General features: G+C 40.1%; 1 protein-coding gene across 1 annotated transcript; it reads left to right on the top strand.

Annotated features, from left to right (window-relative positions):
• Nucleotides 1-524: 524 nt before the first annotated feature.
• Nucleotides 525-13,645, top strand: mxra5a (matrix-remodelling associated 5a). Its single transcript, XM_042404145.1, has 7 exons — nucleotides 525-769; nucleotides 963-1,092; nucleotides 1,932-2,322; nucleotides 2,459-6,538; nucleotides 7,779-8,697; nucleotides 8,821-9,147; nucleotides 10,613-13,645. Exons 1-7 carry the CDS (start codon nucleotides 579-581, stop codon nucleotides 12,201-12,203), a joined length of 7,629 nt encoding a protein of 2,542 aa, XP_042260079.1. The 5' UTR covers nucleotides 525-578; the 3' UTR covers nucleotides 12,204-13,645.
• Nucleotides 13,646-19,624: the final 5,979 nt, after the last annotated feature.

Raw genomic sequence — 19,624 nt, 5'->3', positions numbered from 1 at the left:
TTTTGTTCTGTTTTGGTTTCTACTGTGCGTTTCTTCACTTCATCTATGTTAAAATGGAATATGAGGAGTTCCCTGGAGATATGCTATCAAGGTTTTAAGGTAAGATCGTCTATATTCATTACAATGATTTGAGCTGAAGTTATCAAATATTTAACAAGACCTTTGCCTGAAACCTCCGCTGCAGCGCAGTGTGCGTAATTTACCGGAGTTCATCCATTCATGCGGTGAGCCAAACTTGGGTTTGCCTCTTTGTTACTCAGATTGTTTTATTGCAGTTCCAGTTTTAATGATATTTTTTACAAGGATATCAATTCGTGGTATGTTTTTGACTCCCCGTCACATTTTGTCCCGCGTATTTTAAACGGGATTTATAATAATAATAATTTTAATAATAATAATAATAGGCCTAATGCTGACGCTGTTAGCCAAGACAGCAATACTAGTAATTGCAGCATCAAAAGCAGAAGTAATAGTTTAGTTGAAATTAATGCAATAGTAACATAATAGTACCGATGTTGGTAACATTACTGTTATTGTAGTTATCAAACGGACAGCTGCTGTGACTGTAACCCCTCTGGATGAAGATGGACCTCCCCGCCATGTGCGTCCTCCAGACCCTGCTGGTGCTGATGATTTTGCCCCATGTTGCCTCTGCTCCTTGCCCCCGACCCTGCTCCTGCCCCCAGCCCACTGAGCTCCACTGCACCTTCCGCTCCCTCATCACCATCCCAGCTGCTGTACCTAAACATGTGGAACGCATGAATCTGGGGTCAGTCCTTTTGGCATCCTCAACAGTGACTTGGCATGCCTGTTAGTTTGCTACTGCCACTGATTGGATTACACTCCTAATGCAGTATTACAAAGGGATTTTATATTCTGACAGACAATACTCAGCTCATGTATTGTCTCTCATGAATGAGTTCAATGTTTATTTACCACCCACTTTGGTTTTGTTGTTTCAGGTTCAACAGCATTAATAAGATCACAGAAAAATCACTTGCTGGCCTGAGGAAGCTGGAGCTTCTGATGGTTCATGGGAATGATGTCCACAGTCTGCCTGATGGAGTTTTCAGAGACCTCATATCACTGCAGGTACACTTTACACACTATGGGAATGAACTAATCACCATATTTATGAATGGCTGCTGTAGTTCAGGTTAAAATTGAACCCCAATGACAAAACTATATTGTTTCTTTGCACAAGCCTTGTGTGTTCTTTTATTTTACACAAATACTGGCTTTTTTTTAACTTATTATATCATATCTACAAATTTGCTTGATCAGCAGAGACCAGCATCATGGCTGTATTCAAAAGGGTTAAAGAACAGCAAACATTTTATTTTGTCTCTCACCTGCTTTCTCTTATACTTTTTTACTTTTACTGTTTAAATGCCAAAAATAAACCTGAAACATGAATTAAAATCCAAAAAAATCCAAAAACATGACATTCAATTATTCAATTAGATGTCAAAATGTGAATCTAAAGGAGCATTTTAAAAAAAGCTTGGCACAAAAAAAAAGTATCAATCTGATTTATATAATAACATAGCAACTGTAGCAGAAAATAGTACAACACATGACACAAGTTTGGTTTTTTTTTTACATAAAAATATTTTTTTTAATGTCATGTGAACCATAATTTCCCCTTAAATGTTCCTTTAACAAGATAATCACATACATAGATGTTCTGTATGTTCTTGTTCCAAACCTTTTCTGTTAAATGAAGCTTATATTGACTGAAATATGGCTGCATCGTTACATTAAATAAACATATTCTAGATGTGCTGTTCAGTATGTGTCTCATCTTAGAAAAATTTAGGATCAAAGATTTCAGATGAATGCCTCTGGGTGGGTGCGACAGGGTTAAATAGGTTCACAATTTCATGATTAGTAATGATGACTTTCTTTCTTTTTGTTGCTTATTGGTTTAGATGTTGAAAATTAGCTACAATAAACTGAAGGAAATCAACAGACACACCCTTCAGGGTCTGTGGGCTTTGGCCAGGTTACACCTGGATCACAACCATCTGGAGTTCATACACCCAGACGCCTTCCAGGGCCTCACCTCCTTGCGACTGTTGCAGCTGGAAGGCAACCGTCTTCAGCAGCTCCACCCAGCCACCTTCACCACCTTCACCCTGATGGACCACTTCCACGTCTCCACCTTGAGGCACCTCTACCTGTCAGACAATGGGTTAATGTCACTGCCCTCCAAGCTGGTGGCAACCATGCCTCAGCTGGAGAATCTGTTCCTCCATGGAAACCCGTGGACCTGCGACTGCAACATGAGGTGGCTCCATGACTGGAATAAAACCTCACCAGGTTAGATTTTGAAACTCAGCACTTGCCACTAAAGAAAAAAACTGAGACTTTAGAGCATATCAAATAAATCAGAACATTCATAGATAACTCTGCTTCATGGTCTAATTTGACTGCGTTGTTATTGTTTTTGCTGCAGGTGTCTTGAAATGTAAAAAGGACAGGGCACTCCCTGGTGGCCAGCTGTGTCCTATATGCTCCTCTCCCAGGCACCTCCAGAGTAAAGAGCTCCAGGCTGTGGAGAACCTGGTCTGTAGCCGCCCCATCATCAGCTCTATTCACAGGACAACCCTACCTGAGGACGTTGAGAGTGAGGTAATGACCACAGAGGATTTCAGAGAACCATTTGGCAACATCTCCCTGGGCCTGTCAGACGAACATGGGAACGAGGTGGATCTGGAATGTAGCATTGGTGAACCTAGAGAGCTTACCAAGATCAACTGGGAGCAAGTGAACCAACTCCAGCTGGCGTCCAACATCACGTTGTCAGTGGATCTTGAATGTCCTGTTGATAGAGAAAAGTATGAGCGACTGTGGAGATTAATTGCATACTACAGCAACGTGCCAGCCCACTTACAAAGAGAGATTATGCTCAGTAAAGATCCTTATCCAACCTATGTGTATAGACAGGATTCTGAGAAGGATGCCCTGTACTACACAGGTGTTAAGGTTAACATCATGGCCCAGGCAGCGTGGCTGATGCAGACATCTATGGACCTTCAGCTGAACAGACTTCAATCATCAGGCAAGATGGTAAAGTTGATCTTGAGCACCTACTTGTCAGAGATAGTGGACGTGGAGTTGGTGCGGAGACAGAAGAGGACATGGGTCATGATCGAGTCAACAAACACGACTCGAAAAGTGTTTAGTGCTATCCTGGGAAGCCCAAGTCAAATGTACTGTAATGTGCACAGTTCTGACCAACCAGTTATCCACTGGATGCTGCCAGACGGCTCCAAGATGGAGGCACCGTATAGCAGCCCAGACAACAGGGTGTCTGTGTCCACTGATGGACGGCTGGTCATTAAATCTGTCAGCCATGCAGATACAGGAATTTACTACTGCCTTGCCAAGGTTCATGGAGACCTTGCTGTCCTGTCATTCCAGCTGACAGTGCAGGAATCCTCTAGCCCTCCTCCAGGGGAAGATGCCTCACTTACACCTATCGAAGGATTTGCAGGGAACCCCATTTCCCTGCCTTGTACTGCATCTGGATCCCCTGATGCTGAAATTAACTGGATTCTACCAAGCAGCAACATAGTTAGTTTCCAAGCCAATTCCACCAGAGCATTAGTCTATTCAAACGGCACTCTGCATATCCCACAGACTCAGTTATTGGACAGTGGTTATTATAAATGCATTGCTATGAATCAGCATGGTGTGGATACAGTGGCTACAAAAATCACTTTAGTAAGGCGCAAAGGGATGATAAGGCCTTTGAGGAAGTTTCCAGTACAACCTCAGTCAGCTTCAGGGGTCAACACTAAGATTAAAGTCCCAACAGAGGACACAGAGGAGGCATCAGGGGACACTGAGGTTACTCGGGAGGGGGCTCCAAAGGGCCGCCTGGATCCTTTGAGAAGGAGAGTTCCAGGAGGTGTGGCGCCAGGTAGGAGGGGTGTACATCCATCAAGGAGTATGCGGCAGAGACAACCGGTGCTTCGAAAACCAACAGGATCACGTGTTGACGACAGTAAGAATACAGTTGAAAACAGGAGGAGGATAAATATGTCAAAGAGTAAAATAGACCCAGAGAAGTGGGCTGATATTTTGGCTAAGATTAGGGACAGAAATGCTCAGAATACTGTGACACCAATCTCAGAACAGCACACAACAGAAAGGAAACAGACAGAGCAGACAACACAGTCACAAGAAAATATTGAAGGATCATCAGATGGCGTGGCTGTGCAAGAGAAAGACGGCCAAGTTTACTCCACAACACCACACATTCCAATACAACATACACAAATGAAAACTAATAAACACATTACACAAGGCCAAGGCACATATGTGACTTCTAAGAGCTACACCACACATAATATACATGATATGATATCAAACAGCAGTTACACACGTGGCATGCATGCTACAGCAAAGCCTCATACAACACAGAGTACGTACGATGTACAGCACACAACTCGTGATACAAACTTGGAGCTACAAACTACTTCAAGCAGTGTTTTTTCACTCCCACAGACCACATCTGTTACCCTACATGCTGTCACTTTTTGGCAGGCTAACACAAACACTGCAAGTAGCAGCAGTACATTTTCTCTACAAGAAAACCATAGCACAAATACAGATGTTGATGGAGTCAAAACAGCTGATTGGTTCAAGGCATCGGAGAGGAGTAATAATATAGATAGACCGAATGTTGTTGCCAGCTCTAATAATGACAGAGAACTCTCTTTGAGTGGAAGTCAGATTATCCCTTCAGTCAACCCAAATGAATCAGAACCAAGCCAAGAAGGAAATGGAAAATATCATAGTGAGACTGTAACATCACAGCCGCATACTCAGCCACAGGCCACAACACTTGATGATTTTCAATCTCAAGCAATGACCACAACAACATCTCACACAACTAATATTGTGTCCACTACAACTAGAAGGAAGGAGTTTGAAGAACAGTCACCCCCACGCCACCGACAACATAACTCTCGGAGAAGGAATGGGAGTCAAAGAAGAAAGCCAAACAGAAGGAAGCAAAAGCTGAATAAACCCACCCAGTTTATTACCACCACATCAGCAAATTCTCCCCTAGCAACAGTCAGGACCACTGCCTCTACAAAGCTAAAAATAGAACTATTAGAAGTAACAACAGCCAATTTCAATACCACTGTTCCATTCACTGACAGCCAAGCAGTGTCATCAGGCAGACTGAGTCATAAAGAAAGCACAGTCTCCAGGCATGACGACGAGGCAGCCACCAAACCCTCCTCACTACCAGCTTCTCCCCTGGAAACAAAGGACAGCCTTCTACCTCTGGCCAAACCACTATTCAAAAGCACATCAGTGGCACCATCATTTCCAACAGCCTCTCCAGAAGCAGGTCACGGAAAGACTAGTTCTCAAACAGCCTTGGGAATCTCAGAGAGTGCATCTCCCTCAGAGCACTTGGATGTGCTCACATCAGCCGTTCAGCAGAGTTTTATGGGTAGCTCTCTTCCACCTGTTAAACCCTCAGAGGAGACGCAAACAGAAAGCATTACGGGAGACCTTGAACCTGTGCCACGGTTTGACAGTTCCTCTGGGGGTCTTCACACTGCAACGCAAGTACAAACAGATTTCAAGAAAAATCAGTCAGGCCATCAATACACACCCACCAAAAAGGCTGAAGAGATTGGCAAGCATTTTTCACTGTTGCAATCTCAATCTACCTCAGCTGATTCCTTGGTTGTACATGAAATCATTGCAACCTCTGGCACATATACTCCAAGTAGTTCAATTACAACACCAAGCATGCTTTTTGAGGGTGTTTTGAAGACAGTACAGGTTACCACAACAACACCTACAGTCCGTGAGAGATCTTATCATAGTTTCAGTCAAAATAAGACCACAGGTAGTGAGTCAGGGGTAGATCAGCATCTTAAGGAAACTGGAGTTAATGTTGATGCTCCTATCACAAGTACCACCGTTACAACACCTCCCTCTGCAACTTCATCAATGCCTGATCCTTTGATCCTACCTAGTGTGGTGCCACATGTCACACTGCCCAAAACATCTTACGGAGGAGCTGAAATGGGCCCTTCACTGCCAGCCACCAACCGGGAAGCTCCAAGAATCAACGGCATCCCAGACAACCACACTCAAGACCAACAAATCCAACCCATCACCACGTCAGAGCCTAAGACAATATCAGACTCACATCCTGAAACCCAATCACCTGACCACAAACTGGCTCTATTTATTAGTACAAATCCAACTTCTACAGCCCTACAACTGACCAACAGGCAGACAATCAAGCAGACAACTACCCCTACCCCAACAATTACTGCAATCCAGACTGATCCATCCAGAGAGGGACTACTAACAAGCACTCAGGATGTGTCCATAAAACACCAGCTACCTGAACAAGGATCTATTCCAAGGGGGAAGCCAAGGATAACCAAGAGTAATTTCCAGACTTTCACTGTGAAAGCTGAAACAGATGCTCAGCTTCCATGTGAGGTTGAAGGCGAGCCGATGCCCTTCCTGTCATGGACTAAAGTTGCTAGTGGTATGTATGACTCAACCTGATAACTTAGCTTTACATACATTTTCAGGTCAGCCTTGGCACTCCCTTCTTTACAGTTACTATAGAAAATGGAAATGATTATAGTATAGTATATATAGTGTAATCACATAGTGTGTAAGAGCCCAGAAAACAGGTTTTAACACTTGATGATACAATACTATCCTTTGACTATAGCTCAAAAATACAGTGCAAACACCTGCCATCTTCCATATATTTCAGCTGCATGTTACTGTGAAATATAATCTAATGTTAGATCAAAACAATTTCCAAAGATGTCTGAATGGACATTTTTACATGTCTATCACATTGTGGAATGTCTGCCAAATTTGCAAGGAATTTCTCCATTATTTTGTTAAGGATTCAATATGGTTAGACATTCATCATCAGTGAAGATATGTTTTCCATATGTTCATGATATTACATGAGTATAGCACAGCACAGTGTTCACACATGACCTCCAGAATGGATAAGAATGAGAATCATAAAGTGTGACACCACAAAAACTTTTTTTTTTCTTTTTAGGCTACTTTATTATTAATCAGAGGAAGCCATGCTATTTTATGCAGATATTAAGGTTGGAAATATGTATTTCACAGTTAAAGACATTGTTAAGATATAGCTCCACAGCTAAATATATTGTTACCTGGGGTCTACTGCACAACTAGGAGAACATCTTCTTGCTTATTACATGGCAACTTGGTAGCAATCAAGATCAATATCACCAGACAGAATGTTGATAGTGATACTATTTTTGATACTGCAAATACAGAATAAATAATGAATACAACTACACTACAAGTGATATCACTTGAAGCAATTTATCACACTTTGCACAGCTCTCTCTGGAGCCACAAAAGGTTTTATACATATATACAACTTTTTTCACATGTGAAATAGTACACCCCAATACACATCCCCTTTAAGGTTAGGAAAAGCAAAATATAAAGTACTAGAAGCTGAACATAGGGTGAGGTCCCTAGGGAAAAAAATGACATTAAAACAAATTAAGTTAAGCTAAGTAAGTATAGTCAAAAACTGAAATAAGGACTCTATGTCAAAGTCTTCAGGCCAATCAGAAATGGGTATTTTCCCTGCACATAGTATACAGTTCTTTGTAAGATCTGACACCCTCATTGTGTTGGTTCTCCCCTACTTTTAACATTATCCATTCTATAATCTTATACTTTGCATATTTTACATGTCTGTCTTTCTACTCATGCAGGGGCGAGTATTGCTCAGAACACCAGGGTCCAGAGGTTTGAGGTCTATCTGAATGGTACATTAATCATCAGGAACACACAGCCCATGGACGGGGGCCAGTACCTGTGCATGGTCCAGAACCAGTACGGTACAGACAAGATGGTGGTCAACCTTGTGGTCCTGTCTCAACATCCGCGGGTCCTCCAGCCTCGGCACAGAGACATCACTGTGCATCTAGGTAGCAACACTGATTTGGAGTGTAAAGTGGAGGGGCACCCTACACCCCGAGTTACATGGGTGCTCCCTAACCATGTCCACATGATTGCTGCTCCACTTGGTATTGCCTCTCAGCAGCGTGTGGCCATCCTGAGTAATGGAACCCTGCGGATCAGCCAGACCAGTTACACAGACAGAGGAATTTATAAGTGCATTGGTAGCAGTGCAGCTGGAGCAGACACAGTCTCAGTCCGCCTTTACGTCTCAGCATTGCCACCTGTGATTCAGCAGACACAATATGAGAACAAAACACTTACAGAGGGCAGCACTGCCTACATCCACTGCACTGCCACAGGTGCCCCCCAACCTGTCATCCGCTGGCTCACACCTGATGGCGTACAGCTCACTGCTTCCCAATTTGTTACTGGAGGCAATCTTTTTGTATTCCCCAATGGGACTCTCTACATGCGTGGACTGGGCCTGGGGAATGCTGGAAGATATGAGTGCACAGCCAGTAATGCGGTGGCATCCAGCAGAAGAGCAGTGATCTTAAGTATAAGGAGGAATCCATCCTCTGCCAAGGCTAGCATCACCTCATCATCTCCCCAGAGGACAGATGTGATCTATGGGGAGAAGCTGCTGCTCAACTGTGTGGCAACCGGTCAGCCAGAGCCCCGAACCATCTGGAGGACGCCCTCAAAGAAGCTAGTAGATAATCAGTACAGGTATTGTAAGAAATCATTGTAAGCAAGCATTAACAAAAGCACAAGCTTTTTAATCCTCGGTGAAATACATAAATGCCTACATTTATGATCCTCTGAATGCCATTATTTCTACTGTTATTACAGTTTTGACCCCAGGATCAAGGTGTTTTCCAACGGGACCATAACTGTCCATTCTGTGACCGACAAGGACAGTGGTGATTACCTGTGTGTGGCACGTAACAAGATGGGTGATGACTATGTTCTGCTGCGGGTCAACGTGCTGACCAGGCCAGCCAAGATTGAGCAAAAGCTGCAGCGATCCAGTCAGGAGGTGGTGTACGGTGGAGACCTCAAGGTGGACTGTGTGGCATCTGGGCTCCCCAATCCTGAGATAAGCTGGGCACTGCCGGATGGCACCATGGTCAACCCAGTCAAACAGAGGGATAGTGTCAGTGGGGGGCGCAGTCGCAGGTATGAGCTGCTTAGTATTAGTGAATTTTAGGATTTAACTTTCACTTCTAGAAGGCACCTCTATTGGCCTGTATCACAAAGGGAGTCCAGCTTAGTCTGCCTCCCTACTGTTGTATACTTATAATTAGTGTTGATTCAACTTTATGGTTATTTTGGAGGTTGTAGTACTTCGGTAGTGTGTTAGGTTATACCAAGGAGTGTATCTAATATCTTGTCCACCCCACTGATATCAATGATGGTAGACTTTCAACTGAACCTGCTAAACTTCTATCCTGGTTAAAAGTGAGCTAGACTTATGAAATTTTTATTCCATTAAACTGACACCTTATTGTCCTCCCTCTATACCCTAAAAATACTGGTGTGAAAATCAGAATATACGCTGGCTTATTTTTATATTAAGAAATCTCCAAATTCTTGTTAAACTGTGCTATTAACATATCTTAGGATAAAAACACTTAAAAATTTCAATAGCAAACCTTTCACCTTTGATGCTTTTTGTCACTGTTTAACTACATGAAGGCATGTGTACAACATAAAGAATTTTTACACGCATCTCCAATTTCTGAAGCTGAACCAACCAGTGTGAGCACTGATACACAAATAAAGAAGTTTGGGGTTTACAGCTCATGACTGATGCTCCTACTTTACCACAAAGATCTTCAGCACCTTAAGATCCTTATGTGGATCTAAATGTTGCAATTTAATTAAATCCTAGTTCATCCAGAACTAATGACAGAACTGAATAGAGCATGCAGTTGTTTTTGCAGTATGAATAATTTGTACTTGTTGTTTGGGTAAAAATTAATTGAAAAATTAATGAATGGATGTGTGAGAATTCCTGAATTTGTTGTAAATGTAGTTGACTACATCCATTTTGGAGGGCAGCCAGCCAACAGTGAAGTCACTGCCAATGCAGTAATATTTCACGTCTTTAGCCCTTGCATTGCATCTCCTCATTCAAAACGTTTCAGAGTTAAGTCCAGCTGTAAGATTGCACTGATTTGACATGTGGATTAATTTCTGTTGATGAACCAGTCTGACCTGTTCTCTTAAAAATACTAAATAATTCTTGAACTGACCCATCAATACTGGGCAGTGGTGTTCCTACAAAACCCAAATCTTTAGCTTTGCTAGTTTGTCTTATTTAACAAAAAACCTGCCATTAATCAATTAAGACATTTTAAGATATATTAGAAATGGCCAAATGCCATTACTTCATCAAATTATAACTGGGCTCACTTATTGGAAACTACTCCCCGACTGTGCTACAGTGGCAGCTCCCCACCTTAAGATTAATGACTCATCACTTCCACAGAAAATTACTTCAAGAACCAATTTTGGCATGTGCTGCTACAATACAAAAACTCCTTCATACTTCAGCTGTATTTATTGTCTTCCACTCCAGTCATCAAAGTGTAACTATCTGTATTCCTCTCTTCCCCTTCTCTGCCCAAACTTTATGCAGGTATGTAGTGTTTGACAATGGGACACTGTACTTCAATGATGTTGACATGCGAGAGGAGGGTGACTACACCTGCTATGCCGAGAACCAGCTAGGCAAAGATGAGATGAAGGTCAAAGTCAAGATCAAGGTTTCAACTGCTCCACCAAAAATCCAGGATAAAGACCAAAAGATCATCAAGGTTTTCTACGGTGAGACAGTGTCACTGAGGTGTAATGCCAAAGGGGAACCAATGCCAGTCATCACGTGGATATCCCCAACAAATAGAGTAATCTCCCCTACCTTAGACAAATACCAGGTCATAAATGATGGGACATTGGTGGTTCAGAAGGTACAACGTTTTGATGGAGGTAACTACACCTGCACAGCCAGAAACAGTGCAGGACAAGACCATAAAGTCATCATGCTGGAGGTCATGGTAACACCTCCAGTGATCAATGGCTTGAGAGGCACTGAAAATGCCATTAGGGTGGACACAGTCCAGGATCAGCGGAAATTGGTGGATTGTGTGGCAAAGGGAACTCCTACCCCTCGCATCATGTGGGTCCTACCAGGAAATATTATCCTCCCTGCACCATACTACAGCAACAGAATGGCAGTTCACCGGAATGGAACCTTGGAAATCCGGTCACCTAAGAGGACAGACTCAGGGCAGCTGGTTTGTATCGCTCGTAATGAAGGAGGGGAGGTCAGGCTGGTCGTTCACTTGAATGTAAAGGAGCTTGTCGAGAGGCCACAAATTAGAGGCCCCAAAACAGATAGCCTATCACTGAATGTGGGGAATGCCCTAACGTTGAACTGCTCCTTCGAGGGCACAATGTTACCTCACGTCACTTGGATCCTACCCAACGGTACACCTTTGCTGAGTGGTGCTCGGTCCTCTAAGTTTTTCCACCGGCCAGATGGCTCTTTGATTATCAGTAATCCGTCTATTGCTGAAGTTGGTACGTACCGCTGCCTGGGGCGTAATTCTAGAGGACTTGTGGAGAGTATCATCACATTGTCTCCAGGGAGAAAGCCGGAGATCAACAACAAATACAACACTCCTGTCAGCGTTATGAATGGGGAGACCCTTTTGCTCGATTGTCAAACCAGTGGTGAACCCCTCAGACTAACATGGACATTACCCAGTGGGGTTGTCCTCAACAGGCCGCAGAGAGCTGGGCGATATGCTGTACTGTCCAATGGAACACTTGCCATCCAACAAGTATCAGTTTATGATCGGGGGTCCTATGTTTGCCGAGCTGCAAATGAGTATGGCAGCTCTCAGCTGTCTGTGTCAGTAATTGTGATTGCGTACCCACCTCGTATTACTAATGGTCCTCCCTCTGTAACTTATGCCAAGCGTGGAGTCGCTGTTCAGTTGAACTGCATAGCAACTGGGATCCCTAGAGCAGAGGTGGCATGGGAAACACCTGATAAAACCCGCTTGGCTGTCACTGCACAGCCACGCCTTTTTGGAAACAAGTACCTCCATCCACAAGGCTCCCTCATTATCCAGAATCCAACAGAAAGAGATGCTGGTGTCTACCGATGCACAGCCAGGAATGCCATTGGCATAGACTCTAAAGCTACACTTCTCAATGTGTTCTGAAAAATGTCACTGTTCATCATGATCCATCGCCATACTGTATGCCCAAGCAACTGCCCAGTTAAAAGCAGCTAATGTTTTTAATTCTCAAAATGTTGTAAAAACTGCTGTCACATTGATAAAAGAATGACTTGATTGAAAACTGCAGTGCTATAGAGGCCATGAATTGATGATATTTTGTATGCTGTAGTTGATCATTTCCACTATTTTGTGTGTAATCCAAATCACTGAGAAATATAAGTGGACCTCCCATTTTAGAGCATTTAGTTACTTTTCATAGTAATTTTGCTATAGAAATGTTGACCATGGGGAAAAACAGACTAAATTAATACTTTGCTTTGACATACGTATGTTCACCTGTCCCCATTCACCGATTGCAATTTTTCAGTGTAGCACTGCATTATTATAATAGTTTTTGCATGTAGACAGTTGCCATGTTCTTGTAAGTTTATACCATCAACCATCTAATTGTTGGGTTTTACAGCTTATGACCAGCTTTTAGCTAATAACTTAAGTACAGTGGTGACCTTTACCAAATGATAGCATTATAAGCATTAAAATGATTTCATGTAATGGCACTACTAAATGGTCAGGGTTGTCTGGCTCTATGCTGTTAGCCCTATGCTCTCTAACCACCATAGCAAAGCCAAATTTAAATAAAACATATAGGCACGTTTCTCAACTTCTCTATATTTCAAATCACTCAGGGAAGTGGGGGACATAAAGGAAAAACTCCTCTATACTCCTACTATGCTTGGAAAAAAGAGAAATAACCAACCAATCAAGTAACAACTATGATCTACTATGTCATCACCTCATGCAATCTGGTGAACACTCTATAAAATGTACTTGAAGGGCATAAATTCGCAAAGGTGATGTTGATTTCATTCCAATGAAGTAGAAAGCACTCAGAGTGCACTCTTATGCCAAGACTGCAGAGCATTCAATTCTTTATTTTAATAACAAAGAGTTGTTCAGAATCTGCATCCGCATCCAGAAATCATCAAAATACAGATACTATTATGTTGCTGAAGCACCACCATAGGCGTAATGTTATCATTCAGAGTTCATATTGAATGTATCATCTCAATCTGATTGTGTATTGTGTTCAAGAGTCATGGCAATTTGTCAAATTTGTCAGTGTGTTTTTTTAGTAGTGTTTGACATCCCTTGCTCACTAACAGACAGACAAATGGGACCAAAAACATAACATGGAAGAGGCTGCAAACCATATAAGTAAGTATATGGTTTACTTATAAGTATATGAGTAGTAAACTGTGGAATCTGAGTAACGTGAAGTTAAAATTGAATGTTTCCCCTTTTATATTGTCCTCAGCATTTTGGGGACTACTAGGCAAGTGGAAATGTAACAGCCTACAAAATAACATCATTTTTGCCTCTATAAGCTGCGCTCAAGGTGTTAAACATTAAAGCAATTGATCCTTTGGCTGATTCTGTCTTGATCAGTGAGCAGACTCTTTGTAGCATCCTCCAGCTGTACACATAGACACCTTGCTTTGATGACTCAGCACAGCTGATTCTGACAAGGACAAATTATGTCAAGCTGTAAAGAAATACATAACTTCTCTTTTTTAACTAGGAAATAATGTTTAACTTAATTACAGATATGTATAATGTTGCTGAGATAGATTTTTTAAGGCAGGTGATTTTTATTTTGTTTATTTTACTCATCCAAATTTTTTACACACATTTATCAGTATACTGTGCCATAAACACAGACACACATAAACGTCCATCTTAAGGATTTTTAATGTGTTTCCATAACTGGAGTCAGATATTTCAAATACTGATTGTTTTCTGCTCCCAGCACTGTACACCATCTTTGAATCTGCTTCTGAAAAGTGCTGATGCAGCCTCTATGTCCTCATTTGTAAATTATTTATCTTTGACAGACTGTGATGCATAGCAATTTTCCCGCATTTTAATAAAAAGATTTCCAGCCGTTTCTGCTAAGCTCAGAGTCAAAAACAAAAACTTTTTTATTGCTGAGGCAGGGAAAGCAAAAGATTGGAGAAATGATGACTCAAGATTGTTTGCCACTGCACTATAAATGACATCCATACATGAGAATAATGTTTCTATGAAAACTTAGAGATGGGGACATTTGCCAAAAAAGCTTCAGGAAACACAAATAGGAACTGACTGACTTTGGATACTTTTTCTAAATGAAATTATTCAAAAGTTGAACGTAGTTTTTGTTCAGCTGGCCCTGGAGAGCAGAGCACAGATAAAAATCTGAGAAGATATTCAACTTAGCATTTTGAATGAAGGAAGTAGGTCACCATTAAAGAGTAAAATGAGTAAAACCTCGCAATCATCGCTCTGGGAATACAGCCACAGTCTCCTCTTGCAAAAAGAAGAAACATCTGGAGCCATGAGGAAATCCCCCATTAGTTCAGCAGATTCGGCCTGAAAGAGTCACACTTCAAAAAGAAAGAAGAAATTTCAATATCTCTGATTCTCTGTTAAACCTGGTATTCATCATGACAGTCAGGGCACTGGGGTTAACTTGTTCTACATTGTGCTGCTTCATCTAACTTCCACCCAAATACTCTTTAGCTTAGATGAAATCAACATTTTCCACCCTGAAAACTGATTAGGCTGCAGTGATGCATGTTTTCCCTCCATGTGGATAAAGAGGACTGACAGCTAAAGCAGATTGCACACAGCGCTTCACTTTGCCATGACCTCTTTGTGTTATAAAGCTGTCTGTGTGTGACCCAGGACATAGTCAAATACAATTCAGAAAAGTTTACATCTTGTGCCCACCTGTTTTTTTCCTCGCGTGTTGCTGTAGTTTGCTCTCATTACTGACAGAGACTCTCATCAGGATTAAGTAATGCCACACTCGGATGTTTACACTGTTCAGATGCACAGTTACTTTCCTCTACTTAACTGCTCTGACTTCCGATTGTGTATTAAAGAAACAGGCATCTGACATCATAGGAAATTGAAAAAGAAGTGACGATTTAAGGGATTATTTCTAATCAAGGCACATCCTCTTCCACTCAGATGCAACAAAATGAGGAGAAGCTTTAGTGAGCGAACCTACTATGATCTATGAATGACGGGAAACTTTCTTATAGCGCGCTAGCTGATTGACGAATCAAAGATAGTATGAGGGAGCTCTGGCTGTGGAGAATTCATGTCCTACAGCAACACGATCAATACATCTGAACATCAAGGCACTTCATATCTGAGCAACAGAGAAACTGAATTTAAAGAAAAGTTGAAAGGATTGCTCCATCAGAAGACATTGGCTTCTTTCTTCAGCGCATGAGAACGCAGTGTAGATGTGGAGATTCCTTGGTAATGAAAGCAGCAGTGAACTAACCCTTTTCTTCCTGTGGCTGCTGTGATGTTGACAACATTTTCATCAAGCTCTGATTTAGCGCTTCGAGCTAACTGTAAGTGTGCATGTGTGATATATTGCTTGTTTTTGACAGTGTGCTCACATGAGTGGCGCGCTGTCTTCATGAATGCTTGTGTTCATAGTAAATCATATGATCAGCAGGCTTATTAAATACACTGCTTAATTGAAAAGAGATGACACAAAACTTTGTTGCTTTGATGGTATTTTGCGGTAGACTCAGTAAAGTTGCCTTGCAGCCTTCAAGGCTGACTGGCTGCCAAGAGTTTAATTTGCCAACATTCTATCATGTTTATGTTTATGTTTATTTCAAACATGTAACAGATAAGTAAAAAACAAAACAAGAATAACAAAAAAATGAACAGCAAACATATACTGCAAACTCTCAATAAACAAATTATCATAAACAATATTTATAAACAACATAAATATCACATATCTGAAAAGGAGAAGGAAGAAGTATACACTTATATGGTCATTCTACTACTATACTCAATATTTATCATATATATATGTATATATATATATACATAATATAAATATTTATCAACTACCCCAATGCTATTATGTACAACCCAAATATCCACCCAGTGTCAATCAGATATAATATAGAAATGACCTCAGAGTTCATCCTACCAACCCTTCCTCATCATTATACCTCTTTAAAATTATATTTTTGTACATATTCTTGAATTGATTTATATTTGGACTTTGCTTGAGTTCTATATCCAAACTATTCAACAAATTTACCCTGCAAATTGAAATGCACATACTCTTCAGAGTGGTACAAACTACAAACAAATGTTTTTTTAAATTAAACTTTCCTCTTAAATTATAACCCCCCCCCCCCCCCCCCCCCTCTCTGTCTATGCACATTTTTTGTATACTACCTGGAAGTAAACTGTTTCTTATTTTATACATTATTTGTGCTGTCTTAAATTCTACAAATCCATGAACTTCAAAGCATGTGACTTTAAAAACAGCGTGTTCGTGTGTTCACGATGTCCTGCATTGTTAACTGTCCCTATGACTCATTTTTGTAGTATGAATATAAGTTGCTTTTGTGCGTGTTACCCCACACCTCCACACAGTAATCCAGATACAGTAATACAAGTGAACAATACAGAGTGTACAATGCATTATGATCCAGAATGTGTCTTGTTTTTCCCAGAACTACAACACTCCTTGCCAGCTTTGGTCGCATACATATCTTATATAAGGTTTCCAGCAGATTCTGTGGTCTAATATCACACTCAGAAATGTATTTCCGTTTACTCTTTCTATATTAACATTGTCTATCATCACTTGTGAGTGTTTGTTTTACAATTTCCAGACAACACAATCTTTGTTTTGTTCAAATTTAATGATATTTGTTTATGGTCAAACCACTGTTTTAATTTACTTATTTCCTTTGGGATCAACTCCAAAAGCTGCTGAAAATTCTCCCCAGAACAAAAAATATTGGTGTCGTCCAAGAATAAAACAAATTTCAGTATTTTTGATACTCTGCAAATATCATTTATGCACAAAATGAACAATTTCGGGCCTAATACAGACCCCCAAGGGACTCCACAAGTAATATCCATGCATGTTGATTTATGCACACTTATCTTTATAAATTGTTGCCTGTTTCTTAAGTAGCTTCTCAGCCAATTCAGCACAACCCCACTGATACTATACCCTTCTAATTTATCCAGTAAAACTGCATATCATGGTCAATGGTGTCAAAGGCTTTTTTTAGATCTATCAATACTCCCACTGCATACTTTTTTGGTCTATACAATTGGTAATTTCCTCTATTAATTCAATTAGCACCAAAGATGTTGATCTCTTTGTTCTAAATCCGTACAGACTGTTAGTCGGCAAATTGTGCTTCTCAATGAAAATGTCTGATCTTTAAATAAAGAGTTTTTTGTTTTTTTTCCAGTGTCTTAGAGAATTGGGAAAATAAAGAAACATGCCTGTAATTTGTAAAGTGGTGTCTATCCCCAGCTTTATATAAAGTTACAAATATAAGAAATATGAGTTACTGGTTTTGCTTGTTCAATATTTTTATTATTACTAGTATTATTGCATCGTTAAGTGTACACATTTGCAAACTCAAGAATTAACTGTAAATAATGAATACATATATGTACACCATTCTTCCTCTTATTCAGTAATGATCATATACTACATTATCCCACCCCCGCAACCCCCGCACCCCCCACCCACCCTGAGGGACACATATATAATACATATGACACCTACATACACTCGCTCACGGGAAGCAGCTGTAATACATATCTTAGTGCTAATAATAGTCACAGATCTGCAAGTTAAATCTTACATAAATTTATATACATACATACATACATATATTATAAGTAGTCATGATTCAATATTGATACATTCATATACTTCTGAAGCCCAATTTGTAATTCATCTTCTATACTAATTAAGACTAGCTTCCAGGTATGTAGGAATTGGTCCAATCTGTTTTTAGTCATGTACGATATCGTTCGAGTGGAATTAAATTCAGGAATTTTTCAAACAAAAGGGTAGCATCAGGTGGTTTATCACCAATCCTCCTTTGAAGAATACATAACCTCGCAGCATAGCAACAAATTCTCAAAACATATTTATACTTAACAGCATGCTTTGCTGCATCATCTAATCCTAAAAAACAGACACCTGGGTTTAATACTGATCTGAGCATACCATCATTTTCCTTTTAATGTTTTTCCAAAATTTCACAATATTTGGGCATTTCCAGAAAGCATGAGAGTATGTAGCTTTGCCAGTATTACATTTTGGACATATTATAGGACAAACAGGATCATACTTGGATCCAATAAACCGGGTAACATGCAGTTTATGAATGAGACACACTTTAGCAACTAATCTCTTTTACATTTAATAAAACAGTTTCCCATATTTCTTTACTTATCGTGGTCCCAAAATCTGATTCCCAGGAACATCTATTGATGTTAGTATCAATCTTCTCCCATTTTACATTTTCCCCATACAAATAACTTAATGTTTTTTTACACACAGAGATAGATTTGATCAGCAAATCTTCAGGAAAACTAAACTCAGCCTTTATTTTATAGCGGGGAACAGAATGAACATAACTCCTCATTTGCAAGTATCTAAAAAATCGCATATACTTTGTCTATATCTTCTTTTTCATATATTATTTTCCAGTTTTGTGTTAGTAATTCACTTCTAAATGCATTCATAGATTCTTCTGTTCTCACTCATTTGTATCTAAAGTTATTGGCATCCTTACCCTTCTTATAATTACAGTCATAAACTACACAAACTGGTAAACGGTCACTGATGTCATTTGTTAATTAGCCCGCTCATTGTATTGTCCTCCATAACATTAGTGAATATTATCTATTAGAGTGGCACAGTGTGATGTTATTCTAGCAGGTCTAGTGTTTACTGGATATAAACTCATACTATATGTTGTATTGATAAACTCTTTAGTAATTCTGTGCTTATTTAGGTTGAAGAGGTCTATATTGAAATCACCACAAATGAGCACAAACTTATTTGTCTTAGCAAACAATCCCTCCATGCTATCCTTAAATACTTCAATGTTAGATCCAGGTGTTCTATATACACAGCTAACTATTACATTTTTCTTTTTTTCCATACAGATTTCTATGGTAATACATTCCAGCACATCATCAATACTAGTCATACTTTCCACTACCTTATAATTGAAGCTTTTATCCACATACAGAACCACATCCACTCCTTTTCTGTTCTTCCTATTAATGGAAGTCAATTCATATGTATTCAACTCAAAATCCATACCTTTCTCAGAGTTGAGCCAAGTCTCAGATATAAGTATTATATTGAATGGTTTCTTAAATTGACTTCAGTATTCTCTGATGTTTTGAAAGTTTGCATATAGAGTTCTGCTGTTAATTCAATTCAATTCAATTTTATTTATATGAAACCAAATCACAAAAAAAGTCATCTTAGGGCACTTTTCACATAGAGCAGGTCTAGACCGTACTCTATGTGAAAAGTGAATGAC

This window comes from Thunnus maccoyii, chromosome 24, assembly GCF_910596095.1.
Source record: "Thunnus maccoyii chromosome 24, fThuMac1.1, whole genome shotgun sequence".
Lineage (NCBI taxonomy): Eukaryota > Metazoa > Chordata > Actinopteri > Scombriformes > Scombridae > Thunnus > Thunnus maccoyii.
Note: the sequence above shows the minus strand (reverse complement) of the source record. Positions and strands in the feature narration are given on the sequence as shown.

Bases quoted from the DNA above. Each gene is read 5' to 3' on its own strand.
- mxra5a (XM_042404145.1), top strand. From the start codon at position 579: ATGAAGATGGACCTCCCCGCCATGTGCGTCCTCCAGACCCTGCTGGTG. The intron at 6,539-7,778 runs GTATGTATGACT...CTACTCATGCAG, and splicing joins ATGGACTAAAGTTGCTAGTG to GGGCGAGTATTGCTCAGAAC. The intron at 9,148-10,612 runs GTATGAGCTGCT...AACTTTATGCAG, and splicing joins AGTGGGGGGCGCAGTCGCAG to GTATGTAGTGTTTGACAATG.